The 13316-nt window shown below is 58.9% G+C and overlaps 1 protein-coding gene across 1 annotated transcript in view; it reads right to left on the reverse strand.

Moving 5' to 3' along the window:
• CACNA1I (calcium voltage-gated channel subunit alpha1 I) overlaps positions 1-13316 on the reverse strand; it is a 119621-nt gene that overhangs the window by 21643 nt on the left and 84662 nt on the right. The window contains exons 10-21 of the mRNA XM_025399228.1: positions 7577-7728; positions 6761-6946; positions 6328-6445; positions 6026-6181; positions 5441-5534; positions 4565-4767; positions 3456-3935; positions 3015-3115; positions 2052-2175; positions 1705-1773; positions 918-1102; positions 218-344 (exon numbers count right to left, since the gene is read on the reverse strand). Coding sequence (XP_025255013.1) covers positions 218-344; positions 918-1102; positions 1705-1773; positions 2052-2175; positions 3015-3115; positions 3456-3935; positions 4565-4767; positions 5441-5534; positions 6026-6181; positions 6328-6445; positions 6761-6946; positions 7577-7728 — 1995 coding nt within the window. The remainder of the gene's footprint in view (positions 1-217; positions 345-917; positions 1103-1704; positions 1774-2051; positions 2176-3014; positions 3116-3455; positions 3936-4564; positions 4768-5440; positions 5535-6025; positions 6182-6327; positions 6446-6760; positions 6947-7576; positions 7729-13316) is intronic.

Raw genomic sequence — 13316 nt, forward strand, 5'->3', positions numbered from 1 at the left:
GGTTGCAAGTCAGAGAGGAACTCGCCTCTCGATTGCATTTACTCAGCCTGTCTTGTGCTCAGTCATCTGGGCCCATGTCTGTCTCCCTCCCTGGAGGAGGAGCCCACAGCAGGCAAGGTGCATGAGGTTGGAATGTGGAGTCTCTCCCCTGGCTGTCTGAGACTTCCTTTTCCCCAGTCACAGAGCCCAGTCCCTGCCCAGCCTGGGCACCCCTCACCTGAACTCCTAGGATGCCAAAGATGATGAAGAAGGCACAGCAGATGAGCACGATGTTGCCGATGGGCTTGAGGGAGGAGATGAGTGTCTCCACCACCAGCTTCAGGCCCGGCGCCCGGCTGATGACACTGAGGGCAGGGAGAGGCCAGGCACACATAATCCCTTGACCAGGAGGCAGCCTCTACTCAGCCCAGAGTCACCAGGGCTGAGCATCCCAGGGCATGAGCCCCCAGGGCTCACCAGGGCTGAACATCCTGGGGCATGAGGACAGTCGCCAGGAATGCAGAGAAAGCGGCCAGGCAACCCAGACACTGGCAGAGCAGGAGGCAAGCTGCACCCAGGCCTCAGATCTACAGCAGCAGCAGAGCACCTGCCCTCACCCCTCACTGTGCCCAGCTCCTCCGGGTCCACACCACACCCTGGTCTAGGGACTGATGCCCAGAGATGGCAACGAGCCACTCAGGGACACACAGAGTGGGCAGCAATACTGGGATCCAGCTTCAGCCCTGCTCTTCCAGCATGCCCCACCCCCAGGGTCTGCAGTCCCCTCCCCCGGGAACAGCTCAGGGTGCTTGGCACTCACTATTGGAGGACCGAGTGGGTGGGAGGGGAGGGGGGAGTGAGGGCCCAATTCCACCGACCCGTGGCTTCTCTGCACAGTGCATGACACCTTCCCCCATCCGCCAGGGAGGGTTCCTCACCGCAGGGGACGTAGGGTGCGCAGGAGCCGCAAGACTCGGAGGACCCCCAGGATTTTGGCTCCCCCGGCCGAGGCCAGGGACACCACGATGTCGATGATGGACACGAAGACAAGAAAGCCGTCCAGCACGTTCCAGCTGCTGCGCAGGTACGCCTGCTCGCCGAAGTACAGGCCCAGCGAGACCACCTGGGACAGGGGTGGGGCCGGGGTCAGGCAGCCGCGGGAGGAGCGGGTAGGTGGGCGGGGCCAGCCGGGCTCTGCGCAAGGGGGCGGGGCGAGGCCATGTCGGCTTGGGGGGGGGGGGGGGCGGGGGCCTGCAAGGGGCGGGGTTGGGGGGGGGGGGGGGGGCGGGGTCCTGCAAGTGGCGGGTTTGGAGGGAAGGGGAGGGTTCAGGCCGCTCTCTGAGGGTAGGTGATGGGCGGGGACGGGGCAGGGTCAGGGCCTAGCAGGCCGCCCCGTTAGGTTCCCGGTGCCTCCAGCAAATCCAATTCAAAACTGCCCGCCCTGGGAAGCGCCCCAGACGGGATGCTTCCCCTGCACCCCACACCTTCAGCAGGTGCCTCCATCACACTCAGTGTTCCCTGCACCCGTCTGTCTGGCGGGGTTGTGACTCCTGTGAATGGGGACAAGGCTGACCCCTTCTGGGTCGCGGGAGCCCAGCCCAGGGGCTGGTACCCAGAGGGGTGGGCTATGGGGCTACGAGTGGAATGAGGCTGATGGCAGGCGAGTGACAAGCTGAGGCAGGGGCTGACCCAGGGTCAGGGGCCCCAGGTGAAGCTGGGAGCTACCTTCAGTGTCATCTCGCCCACGAAGATGGCCGTAAAGATGTAGTTGGACACGGTGAGAAAGATGCGTTCCTGAAAGCATCGGGAGATACCATGGGCCCAGGGGCTCCCAGAGCTGCCTGGCCACTGGCCAGCATCTGCTTTGGCCAAGGTGTGTAGAGGAGAGGCTGCCACTTCTCAGTTCACAGAGGCTTTCCCCGCTCCAAAGGCAAACTCCCAGTTCCACCTCCCCCAAGGGCAAACTCCCTGTCCCGCCTCCCCCATGGTGGGAGGTCTCCCTGCCCCCCTCAGCCCTGGCAAGCTGTCCCTTGGCCTGGCCCCTGCCCTGCCCAAAGGCTACAGCCACTCACAGTGCTGCCAGCCTCGATCTGAGGCCGCTCCAAGGCGATGGTGATGCAGTTGAGAAAGATGAAGGCCAGGACGACGTAGTCGAAGAGCTTGTGGGCAATAATGGTCTGACACAGGACCCGGAACCTGGGCAGGGTGGGTGGGGGCCGCCTGAGCGTCAGCTGCCTCCCACCCTGGCCAGAAGGAAGGCAGAGGGCCCAGGCAGAAGTGCAGACCAGGCTGGCCTCAAGGAAGCAACCCCTATCCTCTCCTTTGGCCACATGGCAGGTGCTGACTCTACACCTGCTCAGGGTGCCCACCTGGCGCCACCTCTTCTGACCACACACGCACACCATGAGGTCACCCACCTTGCCCTGGCACTCAAGGCTTAGCCCAGATCCCTGAGCCTCTCAGGAGGATACCACGTTGCCTGGTACCCTCTGCTTCTGCCCCAGGCCTTCCCTCAGTCTGTTCCCTGCCCCTGCACCAGGCTCCTCCTCTTCACAGCCCCGATGTGCCTACTGGATTGCCACCTGCCTCCACAGCCCAGCACAAAGGCCTCCTCCTCCAGGAAGCCTTCTGATGTCCCCTGAGATGCAAGCCATACAGGCTACTTGAGGATGGTTCAACCTGGTGCCCAGCACAGGGATGGCCTAGACTAGACGAGAGCCCAGGAGAGCCTGGCCACCAACATCTGTCTTGCCTAAAGTTCTCGCCTAGCCCAGGGGACCCCTGCTCCCCAGGGATCTTGGAAGCCAAGGCTATCTCCTCCCTGACCTCCTCCAGCCAATCCTCCTCCCCAAATCCATCTTCACCCAGCAGCCCTCAGGAGGCTGCACTCTTCCCTGGAGACCTCCACCTCTGGGCCAGGAGGATTCGCTGTGGTCTGGGAGAGCACCACGAATGGCCTTGCCTGGCTCGGCGGAGATCCGTCCCTCCCACGTCACCCCTACTCTAACCCTCACCCCAGGCCTGGCCCCGCCCACCTGTTCTCGGGAGAGAAGAGGTAGACAGACCAGTCTTCGCGGACCTCGCACCAGTCGGGCTTATAGACGTCGATCATCTTGCGGACGCGGAAGCACAGGGTCTGGCAAAAGGAGGATGGAGCGCCGGGGGTTAGCGATGCGCAGGGCTGCCGGTCTCCGCCCATGCGGCCATCCCGCCAGCTGGGGTCGCAGGGTCACCTCCGAACTCTCTGCCCCCCGGGGTCAGCCAGGGAGAGCTTCTCTCTCAGGAGCGGGCCCAGCTCAGGGGTGGGCAGTTCTGGCCCCGCTCCTCCTGCCTCGCACCTGAAGCCCTAGCCGCTCCGGCCACGCCCCGGCCACGCCCCCCGTGGGCCCGCCCGCTGGGGCCCCGCCTCCTGTGGCAGCACCCGCTTCTTTCCTATCCCGCTGCACCAGGTCCCCTTCGGCTCCGTCCCCACTCACGTAGTCGATCTCCTCCTCATCCTCCCCGCGATCCCGGCGGTCGCCCATCTTGGTGAAGACGTCCTTGGCGATGCTGGGCATCCTGCCATTGCAGTCCTCATGCCCGGGGGCCGGGCCCGCCGCCCTCCAAGCGGCCCGGGGGTGGGCGCCCACGGTGGGCACCAGCTCGGCCAGGTCCACCGAGTCTCTGGTGTCGAGGGACAGTGTCCGGCGGTGGTGGCGGTGGCGGTGTGCCAGATGGGGCCCGTGATGAGCGTGGTGGGCGTGCGGGGCGTGAGGGGCGTGCAGGGGTGGGGGCCGTGGCAGCCCCTCGTCCCCGGCAACGTCGCAGACCCGGGCGCCGCCGCCGCGCTCCGCGGAGAGCAGGGACTCATGCTCGGCCGACGGCGGCTTGTGCTTGAGGCTATTCCAGCTGGAGCGGCGGCTGGCCCAGGCCCCGCTGCGGCCCCACGGCCCGTAGTAGGAGCTCCGGGAGCTGGACTGGGAGGAATTCCCGCTCGGGTCAGCGCCCCACAGGCACACCCATGGGTGGGGCACCAGGTGCCCAAAGGCAGCCTGCACCCCCACTGTGGCTCTAAGAGGGTCACTCGCCTGGCCAGCGGGTGACGGAATGGATCCTAGAACTCCTCTCCCTGTCCCACCTCACTCCATCCACATCCATGAGGACATGGGGGCACGTCCACCTAGAGGTTATATCCCCTTCTGCCACCTCACTTCCCTTGAGGAAGGTACAGCAAGTTAGGGCCATCTTCCCATTTTACAGGTAAGGAAACTGAGGCTCAGAGAAGGGCAGTAATTTGCTCATTGTCACACAGCTTGGAGGTGGCAGAAGCTGGATTCAAAGTCCAGCTCTTTTTACCCTACACATTGCTGCTGAGATGAAAAGCCAGTTTTCTGCACCAGACCCCACTGGCACTAGGCATTCATTCATTCCTTATTGCCAGGTCCCGCTCTGGCACTGGCACCCAGGAATGCAACAGATATGGCCCCTGCCTGACTTTGGCTGGGCACCGGAGTCTGAGGCTGGACTGGCAGGTACCTCTCTTCAGGGCCCCTCCACACGTACCCCAGCAGGAAGTGCCCATCCAGAGCTCCCCACAAGGACTCACCAGGGAGCGCTGATCATAGCTCATCCTCCCCAGAGACATGACGCTGCTCTTTCGGGAGCCCAGGGCCACCAGCATAGGGTCCGGCTGCAGTGAGAGTCGGGGGGCAGGTCCCGCAGCCCCAGCAGGACCTAGGTGCCCACCCAGCGGGAGACTGGGGTCCAGGTGCCCATTGGGGGTCATGGGGATTGGAAAGAGCTTGGGATCTGGAGGAGTGAGATGGAGACAGAGGGAGGGACAGATGGCAGACAGAAGGACAGAACAAGAGCAAGGGAGCCACGAGACAAACAAACAAGGAAGGAGCAGAAATGGAGAGCTTTTCTGAGGAGGCTTCCTCCACCAGGAAGTCTTCCTGGTTGCACCCCATCACAGTGCCTCCCCTCTGCCCCACCTGTAGGGCTCTCAACTTTATTTAGGTATGTGTGGACCCCTTGCCTTCTGTGCTCAGGACCAGCCTGGCACCTCACTCCCATGCCCACAATGGGAAACAAGGCAAGGACTGTCCACCCTGGTTACCGAGAAAGACACTGGGCTAGGGTTGGGGGATGCTTGTTCCAGGATGCCTGGTAGTGCCAGGCAAGACCAGAACCTGGGCCTCGACCTAAGGCCCTGAGGCTCTAACCAAGGGGCCCTGGTGTGTGGAGGGATGCGGTAGGCTGCGGCTACCCCTGTGCCTAGAATCCCAGGGGTCCATGGACGTCACTGACCTCTTTTTGAGATTTCACATTTTTTCCAATTATGAACATAAACAACAAACCATAGAAAAGTAGCAGTCCCTGAGCCTGGGCTTGAGGGCAAGTCAGACGCTGTCCCCTCTGCCCACCTGGATCTGTGGGGAAGGATCTTGGCCCTCTAGGTGACAAGCGAGGGCCTGTTTACCTCCACTGCTGTCCAGGCCTTCCTGGAGCTTGTCAAATTCCTCCATGTTGGATGAGCTCTGGTCGTCGTCCGAGTAGGAGCGATTGGCGTCACCCTGGGAGAGCATCCCTCATGTTAAAATGCCGGTCAGCCCAGCTCCTCCCTTTCCAGCTCCCTCCTGAATTTTTCTACAGGTGTTTCCACCACCATTTTACAGATGGGAAAACTGAGGGTTGGAAAAGGGAAACGAGATGCTAACAAGAACCTAGGCCACAACCCTACATCTGCCTGACTGCAAGTATCCCAAGAGCCTCAGAGAACGGAGGGGGCAGGGCCCAGAGTCCCTAATCTTGGGGGATTTCGAATCTCAGAGATGGAGAAACCTAGTCCTACATCCCTGGGGGAGAGCAGAGATGGCAGATGCAGTTTCCATTTGCATGTTTCCTATGATGAAGAGCTCACCACTTCATCAGCAACCCCCTCCTTTGGGAACAGGTTGCCTGCTAGAAGTTTGAATTGCAGCCCTCCCCCATCCAGGCCACCTCTCCCTCGCCCAGTCTTTTGCAGGCCCTGTGGGGGTGCTTCCTCTGCCAAGACCACAGTCACCTCCGCCTGGAAGCCCTCCACCAGGATGGCCACCAGCAGGTTGAAGAGCACATAGTTGCCGAAGGTCATGAGGGCGACAAAGTAGAGGGAGGCCCAGGGGGAGGTGGAGGCCATGCCGTTGTAGAGCACGACGTTCCAGTCCTCCTGGGTGAGGATCTGTTGGGGAGACACAGTTAGCCCTGGGGTACCCCTAGTCCAGGGCTAGGCTCTCCAGGGAGGCATGGGGGCTGTCAGTCCCGCCCCTCCAAGGACTACTGTCCCATCGCTTCCCCAGCACATATGGACACACAGCGGCCACTCACCTGGAACACGGTGACGATGGCCCACAGCAGGGAGTCGAAGTTCTTCCTGTCAGGGACCGTGTCTCCAGTGTCTGTGCGGAGGCTGAACTTGCAGCCAAAAATGTGCATCCCAAGGATGCTGGGGAAAGGATGGACGAGGCTCATCAGACTCACACGCAGCAAACTGCCCACCCACCTTCTTTCATTCCCAGTCAACTCAGTAAAATGCGGGCAGGGGGAGGCAGGGCAGCGTGGGTCCCATTTTACAGAGGTGAACACTGAGGCTCAGGGGGTCATGCTTGCTGAAAGCCACAGGGGACTGAGGGACGGTGTCAGCCTTCACACCCAGGTCCAGGTGGCTTTGTCCAGAGAAGCACAGCGGACCACATCCCCCAGGCTCCCGCCCACAGCCCTAGCAGGCCCTGAGGTATGGCCCCCAGCAGGGCAGGCTCACCTGAAGATGAAGATGAAAAGCATGAGCAGCATGCAGAAGGTGGCCACGTTATCCATGGTCTTCATGAGCACCACGAGCTGGCGCCGCAGGGCAGGCATGAAGCGCACCAGCTTCAGCACGCGCAGCAGCCGGAAGGTCCGCAGCACCGACAGCCCACCGTCTGCCTGCCCCACTATCTCCCAGATGCTGTGGCCCCACAGGGCAGGCCCAGGGTGCAGGTAGGAGGGAGCAGTAGGAGGCCGGGGGGAGAGGAAGACAGAGGGAGAAGGGAAAACAGAGAGTCAGAGCTTCCGTTCATCCATCCATCTGACAAATATGTTGGATGCTGCTCCACGCAGCTAATCAGGGGCTCTTCACCTGGAGTCCATGGACCACCACCCCCACAAGAAATCTCTGGCTAGAATCCAGGAGCTCTGTGGATGTCACTGTCCTCTTTATGAGATTTAATGTGTCTTTTGGTTATGAATGTAAACAGGAAGCCACAGAGAATTAGCAGTACCTATGGCATTGTGGCAATCAAAGTAACTGATGTCTTCATGTCATGTGACAGCCGATGCAGCTGTTTCCCAATATTATTTATGCCCATCCCTTCCTTGGAATGATAGCAGTCACAGACCCGCTGCTAGATCGTGCTATTTAACTTTGCATAAATATGTTGCTAAATCACAAATGTTTGACTATTTCGATAATTGTTTCAGTGCTACGGGTTTCCACTGCCATCCTATGTCCTTTATATAGTGGCTAGGGTCTTCACATTAAATCCTGCCCCCTCCCCCCCAAGCCACTCTGCTGCCCGGGGGGAGGGTGGAGGAGTACCTGATGATGACAATGATGCTATCGAAGATGTTGTAGGGGTTACGCAGGTAGTCGAAGAGCCCAAATGCCGCCAGCTTCAGGATCATCTCCAGGGCAAACATGCTGGTGAAGACCACGTTGCAGATCTCCAGGATGTTGGTCAGCTCCTCTGGCTGTGGGGCATTGGGGTGGGGAATGGAGACCCGGTCAGACCAGAGGGCAGCGGTGGATCCCCTCTGGACACCCACCCTGGCTGTGTGGCCTGGCGGGTCGGTATCCTCACCACAGCTCAGTCTCCCCACTGCTGCGTGTACAAGGCCCTGAGGGCCTCTCACCTCTGCTACCTCAGGGTCCTGAGAGGTCTCCTGAGATGGTGAGACTTGGGGGACCCCACAGGGCTGACCTTCCACAAATTTGGAGATGAGGCTTGTAGTGCACCACGAGGGAAGTGTTCTGATACCCATTTCACAGATGAGGAAACTGAGGCTTGGAGGCCAGCCTGAGATCACACGGCTAAGATGCAGAGCAAGACAGGAAAGCAGGACAGGCGTCGCCAGAAACTCCCTGTTTGCCCACGACCCTAACCCGTTTAGTGAGCACTTACCACATGCCAGGAACTGTTCTATATATTTTACAGGCATCACTTCACTTAGTCTCTCGTAAGAACCCATCTGCAGGCAGGCAAGGATGCGGGTTTACAGGACACCAGTCCCTTGCCTGAGGCCGCAGAGCTAACAAGTGGTGGGGCCAGGATTTGAACCCAGGCAGCCTGGCTCCAAGACTCCTGCCCTTAACCCCTGTTCATGCGGAACTTCTCTCTCCCCTTCCCAGCACTGGCCGTCTCAGGACCAAGGGTGGCTGGGGACATCGTGCCCCATGAAAGGAGGATGGACACAATGTACCTGCTGCATGCCAGGCACAGTCCTGCACACACAGCACCTGTGGTGGCTCTCAGCACACCCGACAGCTCTCAGAGGAGGACATTCAGACCCGGGGAGGTAAGAGGACCTGCCCAAAGCCGCTGGGTGGTCAGAGGGAGACTAACTCCTGCCGCAGCAGCCGCAGAGCCTCCCTCTGCTCCCAGAGCTGTTTACTCCCGGTTTTTAACTGATGTTCTGCAAATGGCATTGTTCAAAGAACCCCAGTATTTAAAGCAGGCCACACTAGAGGCTACGATTGGCGGCAGTGGGGGAAGTTAGAGGGGTCCGGGCTTGGTTTGGACATTAAGTGGCTGTGCGGTCCTGGGAGAGTCGCTTCCCCACTACTCTGGAGTTTAGTTTCCTTATCCATAAAACTAGAGGATCGAGTAAATGAACTAATTCATCCAAACCTCTCCTCTAAGGCTCCTAGGAGGCCCAGCCCCTTCTCTCCCCGCCACGGCTTCCCCGGGACTGCTGAAGTGTCTGGTGTGTGCTCACGGTGGTTCCAGGTCATCCCTGCCTGAATCACAGAGACGGGAAGCACCGTTGTTGAGACCTGATTTGACGCCCAACACAAGTTAGCCTCTCCGTTTCACAGATGGAGAGACTGAGGCTGGGGAAACTGGGAGGGGGAATGACTTGTTCAGAGCCATCCAGCAAGGACGTGGCAGGGCAAGGCAGGGGACTGAACCAAGCTGGACTCCAAACTGCTCTCCCATTACACCACACAGGGACCGCAGCCGAATTCATTCATTCATTCATTCATTCATTCATTCATTCATTCCTGCATGGCCAAACTGCTCTCCTATTACACCACACAGGGACTGCAGCCAAATTCATTCATTCATTCATTCATTCCTGCATGGCCAAACTGCTCTCCCATTACACCACACGGGGACCGCAGCCGAATTCATTCACTCATTCATTCATTCATTCATTCATTCCTGCATGACCAAACTGCTCTCCCATTACACCACACGGGGACCACAGCCGAATTCATTCATTCATTCATTCATTCATTCATTCATTCCTGCATGGCTGCCACAGATTTGAATGATATGATGTGCTGGGCTCATGCTACCAGGGTGGGCAGTGGTGAGGGAGTCAGGGCACTGTCCCTGCCTTTGAGAAGCTCATGTTCTGGGGGCAAAGCCCAGTAAACCAAGTTAACAAACCAAGCTGGTGTGTGCTGATGACAGGAAAGCAGAGGGTGGCTAGGGGAGCGGTGCTAGTGGGGTCAGGAGGCAGCGACATCTCAGTAGAGACCTAAAAGCTAAGAGAGAGCCGGTGGCAGGGAGCAGAGAAGGTTGTGCAGGCAGAGGGCCCAACGGGCTGGGAGGTGGGAGAGCAGAGGACCGAAAGCAGGAGCCCTCTCCATCAGCAACAGGGAGCTGCAAGGACCTGACTCTGACTCCATGTGGGTTAAAAGGACGATGAAAAAAAAAATAACCCAAGCACCAGCTTCCAGACTGGTGCCTGGGAAAACTAGCAAAACTGCCAGCTCCTCTCAAGCCCAGATGAAAGGAGAAGGCCCATTTCCATCTGTAATTACATCTGACTCAAGAAGTCGTCCCAAAAGAGGAGTGGGACCCTGAGAGGGACCCTCGGTGGGGAGGGCTGAGGCCCAGCACCCCTGGCTGAGCCAGGGTCCAGATGCTGCTCAGAGCCAGCAATTTGCCAGCCCAGTAAGCGATGTCCGCGGAGATGAAAGCTGTAGATGCTGACACTCCGTGATGATGACCAGCTGGCTCTGGCCACACGCGCCGCACACGCACTCCCACCGGGGATGCGGGGAGCCACTGCCATCCAAAAGGTCACCCCGCGCCTTCTCCTCCCTCACAACAGATGTTTCTCCATTCAGCGCACCTGTTAATCTTTTTCTAATGGACCATCCATCACTCCTGCAAGCATTTCTCTGGGACAGAGACACACAGATGAAAATAGACACAGCAAGTGGGAGCCCGAGGAGGAGGGGACGTAGAGAGGAAGGGGCGGAGATGCACATAGACAGACAGACAGACAGATACAGACAAGGGAGTGAGGGGCAAAGGTGGGGCATGGAGAGACGGAGACATAGAGAGAGGAAAGCAGAGACACAGACGTGAAGAAGGACCAGGATGACCAAGCAGTGACACCATGGGAATCATAGATATGGCCAGAAAGAGACACAAAAAGAGCAGGCAGACAGACAGTCGGACAGACAGACAGATGGCAGAAAGGTTGCTGGAGGTGGCGAAGAGCACCCAGTGAAGGCGGAGGTGCTGAAGGGCTGAAAACACCAGGTTTAGCTGGAGGCAGGAGGTAGGGGGCAGCAGCGGGAGCCTGCAAGTCCCTGCCTGACGCAGATTCAGGTGGCACCAGGCTGCCCAGCCTCTGCCGTTTCTGTAGGGGTAGATAAGGGTGTGCAGAAGTCAGCTGGCCACCGGGAAGCCCTCCAGCCCAGCGCCATCCCCATCATAATAATGGCAGCTAGCATTGATGAGGCCCCTCCCATGTGCCGGGTGTGCTGAGCATGCCCCAGGCATTATCTCCTCTCAACCTCACGCCTATATTGTCCCCATTTTACAGACAGGGAGCCTGAGACTCAAAGAGAACTGACTGCCCAGGGTCATGGCCAGGCTGTGTTGAAGCCAGATCTCAAACCTAGGTCTCCTCCCTCTGGCCACATCGCCACCTCCATGGCCCAGGTGCCTTCACCTGCCCCGCTTTTCTGGTGAGGCCCCAGTTCAGCACAGATGTGTCATTTGCTTGCAAGCCTTTCTGGGCTCCTCATTGCCCTAAGGATAAAACCGGCTCCAAGGTCCTCCTGAATGAACAGCTCTCCTGGCCTCCTGCACTGTCTGCCCTGCCCCTTGTACACATCCTTCTCGAGGACTCGGGGTCCTTTGGGGGGATAACTATGTTCCTGGTCCCTCTCCCTCTGTCTCACTGATGAACTCCTAGTCATCCTTCAGGATCTGTCCCCAGTGCCATCACCTCCAGGAAGCCTTCTGTGACTGCTGTCCATGTTGGTGTCTCTCTCCCTTGTGCCCCTATAGAGCTGGAATGTCAGCCACTAAGCCACTCCATCCTTCACTTCCCAGAGTCACCCCAGACCTGGGTTGGCAGTGACTTGACATGTCAGGGGCTGCTGAAGGGAGAATAAAGCCAGCTTTGATCCAGCCACTGATTCAGAGGCTTTGAATGCAGTCCCCTGGGAGCTGGGGCCAGTAACTATAGCCTGGCCTGGGGTCAGCCCTACCCAGGAGGCTCCCTACACCCTGCCCTGCTGCCCATGCTCCCCAACCCTCTGTTTTTTGTTCTCCAACTTGGTGGTTAGCCTCCAGCTCCAGGACATGAGGCTGCAGGGCAGCCCTGCCCAGCTCAGGAGGAGTCAGGGCCTGCACAGGTGTGTGCAGGAGAGAGAGAAGCTGAGACAGACGCTGCTCCTAGGGGCAATGCCTTCCTCCAGTTCAACTGTCCACAGCTGACCTCAACCTCTGGGAGCCTGGCTCTGTCGCTGCTCACCCTGGCACTTTGGGCAAGCCATCTACCTCACTGGGCCTTGGTTTCCCCATCTGCTTGGTGGGGATAAGATGCTCCCCCAGTCTGCCCCACAAGGCTGCTGGAGGATCACACCAGGAAGAACAGTGATGCAATGACAGCTGTGACGATGAAGGAATCAGGCCTCCCTGGAGAAGCCTGGCCACCCCGGCTGACCTGTCCCACCTGCCCGCCACACAGCCTGGGCTACCCAGAGGTGGGAATTTCAGCCCCATTTCACCACTTCATGAGTCACACACAGACCCCTGCCTGGCCGACCCCCACCTCACCCATCCCCTCCTTCTAGGCCAGGCCCTGCAAGAAACAGCATCTGCTGCCATGAGGAAGCTCGATGAGTAAGCTGTTCTCTGGGTAATGCCCCCATGATTCCAGCAGCAGTGGCCACCCTAAAGGCTTCAGTGCCTGCAATCTAACCTGTCATTCGAGCACCCTGTGACCAGGCCCAGGGTCACTCTGCTCCACTTCACAGATGTCACACCCTCGCCTCCTGCCCCTCAGTGTCACAGAGCTCCCTGCCAGCCAGAATGGGGTATAGGGCAAGGCCTCCCATGCTGCCTCCCCTGTAGAGAAGGGCTGAGGGAGTTCACCCACCCTCTCCTTCTCTCCTTCTCTCCCTGCACCCCCCTCGGAAGTCCTGGGCCACCTCTCTCTGCGAGCACCACCTCAGACAGGGCTGCTCAGAATAAACATGGGGGTGGAGCATTTCCCGCCGAGCACTGTCTGGGAGCCGAGGGAGTCGAGCAAAAATACCAGCGGGCCCACTGTCAAGCCCTGCGCAGAGCCTGGGCAACCATGGCTGCCACTGGAGCTGCTTGATGAAGGACATTTCAGAGACTCATCCTCCTCCTCAATCTTACTTTAATTAATTTTTTGAGGCTCCAGACAGAGGATGGTAAACGCACCCCGGGGTGGTGGTGTGAGACTCAGACAAGACTCTGAAGCAGTGACTCATCAATGAGCACCTACTAAGTACCAGGTTCTCAATGCAGTCGACCCTCTTAGCCACCGTGTGGGGGGATCCTTGCACCCACAATGCAGTCAACCCTCTTAGCCACTGTGTGGGGGGATCCATGCACCCATTTACAGATGGGAGGTGCCAGGTGAGGAAGGCAAGTGATACACTCCAGGCCACCCTGCCAGTCAACAGCAGAACCAGGATTGGTTTGTTTGGCTGATGTGGAATTTTTTGTTTGTTTTGATATAGGGTCTTGCTCTGTTGTCCAGGCTGGAATACAGTGGCATGATCACCAATCACTGTAGCCTCAAATTCCTGGATTCAAGCAAACCTCCCACCACCT

Source organism: Theropithecus gelada, chromosome 10 (assembly GCF_003255815.1).
Source record: "Theropithecus gelada isolate Dixy chromosome 10, Tgel_1.0, whole genome shotgun sequence".
NCBI classification, from domain to species: Eukaryota; Metazoa; Chordata; class Mammalia; order Primates; family Cercopithecidae; genus Theropithecus; species Theropithecus gelada.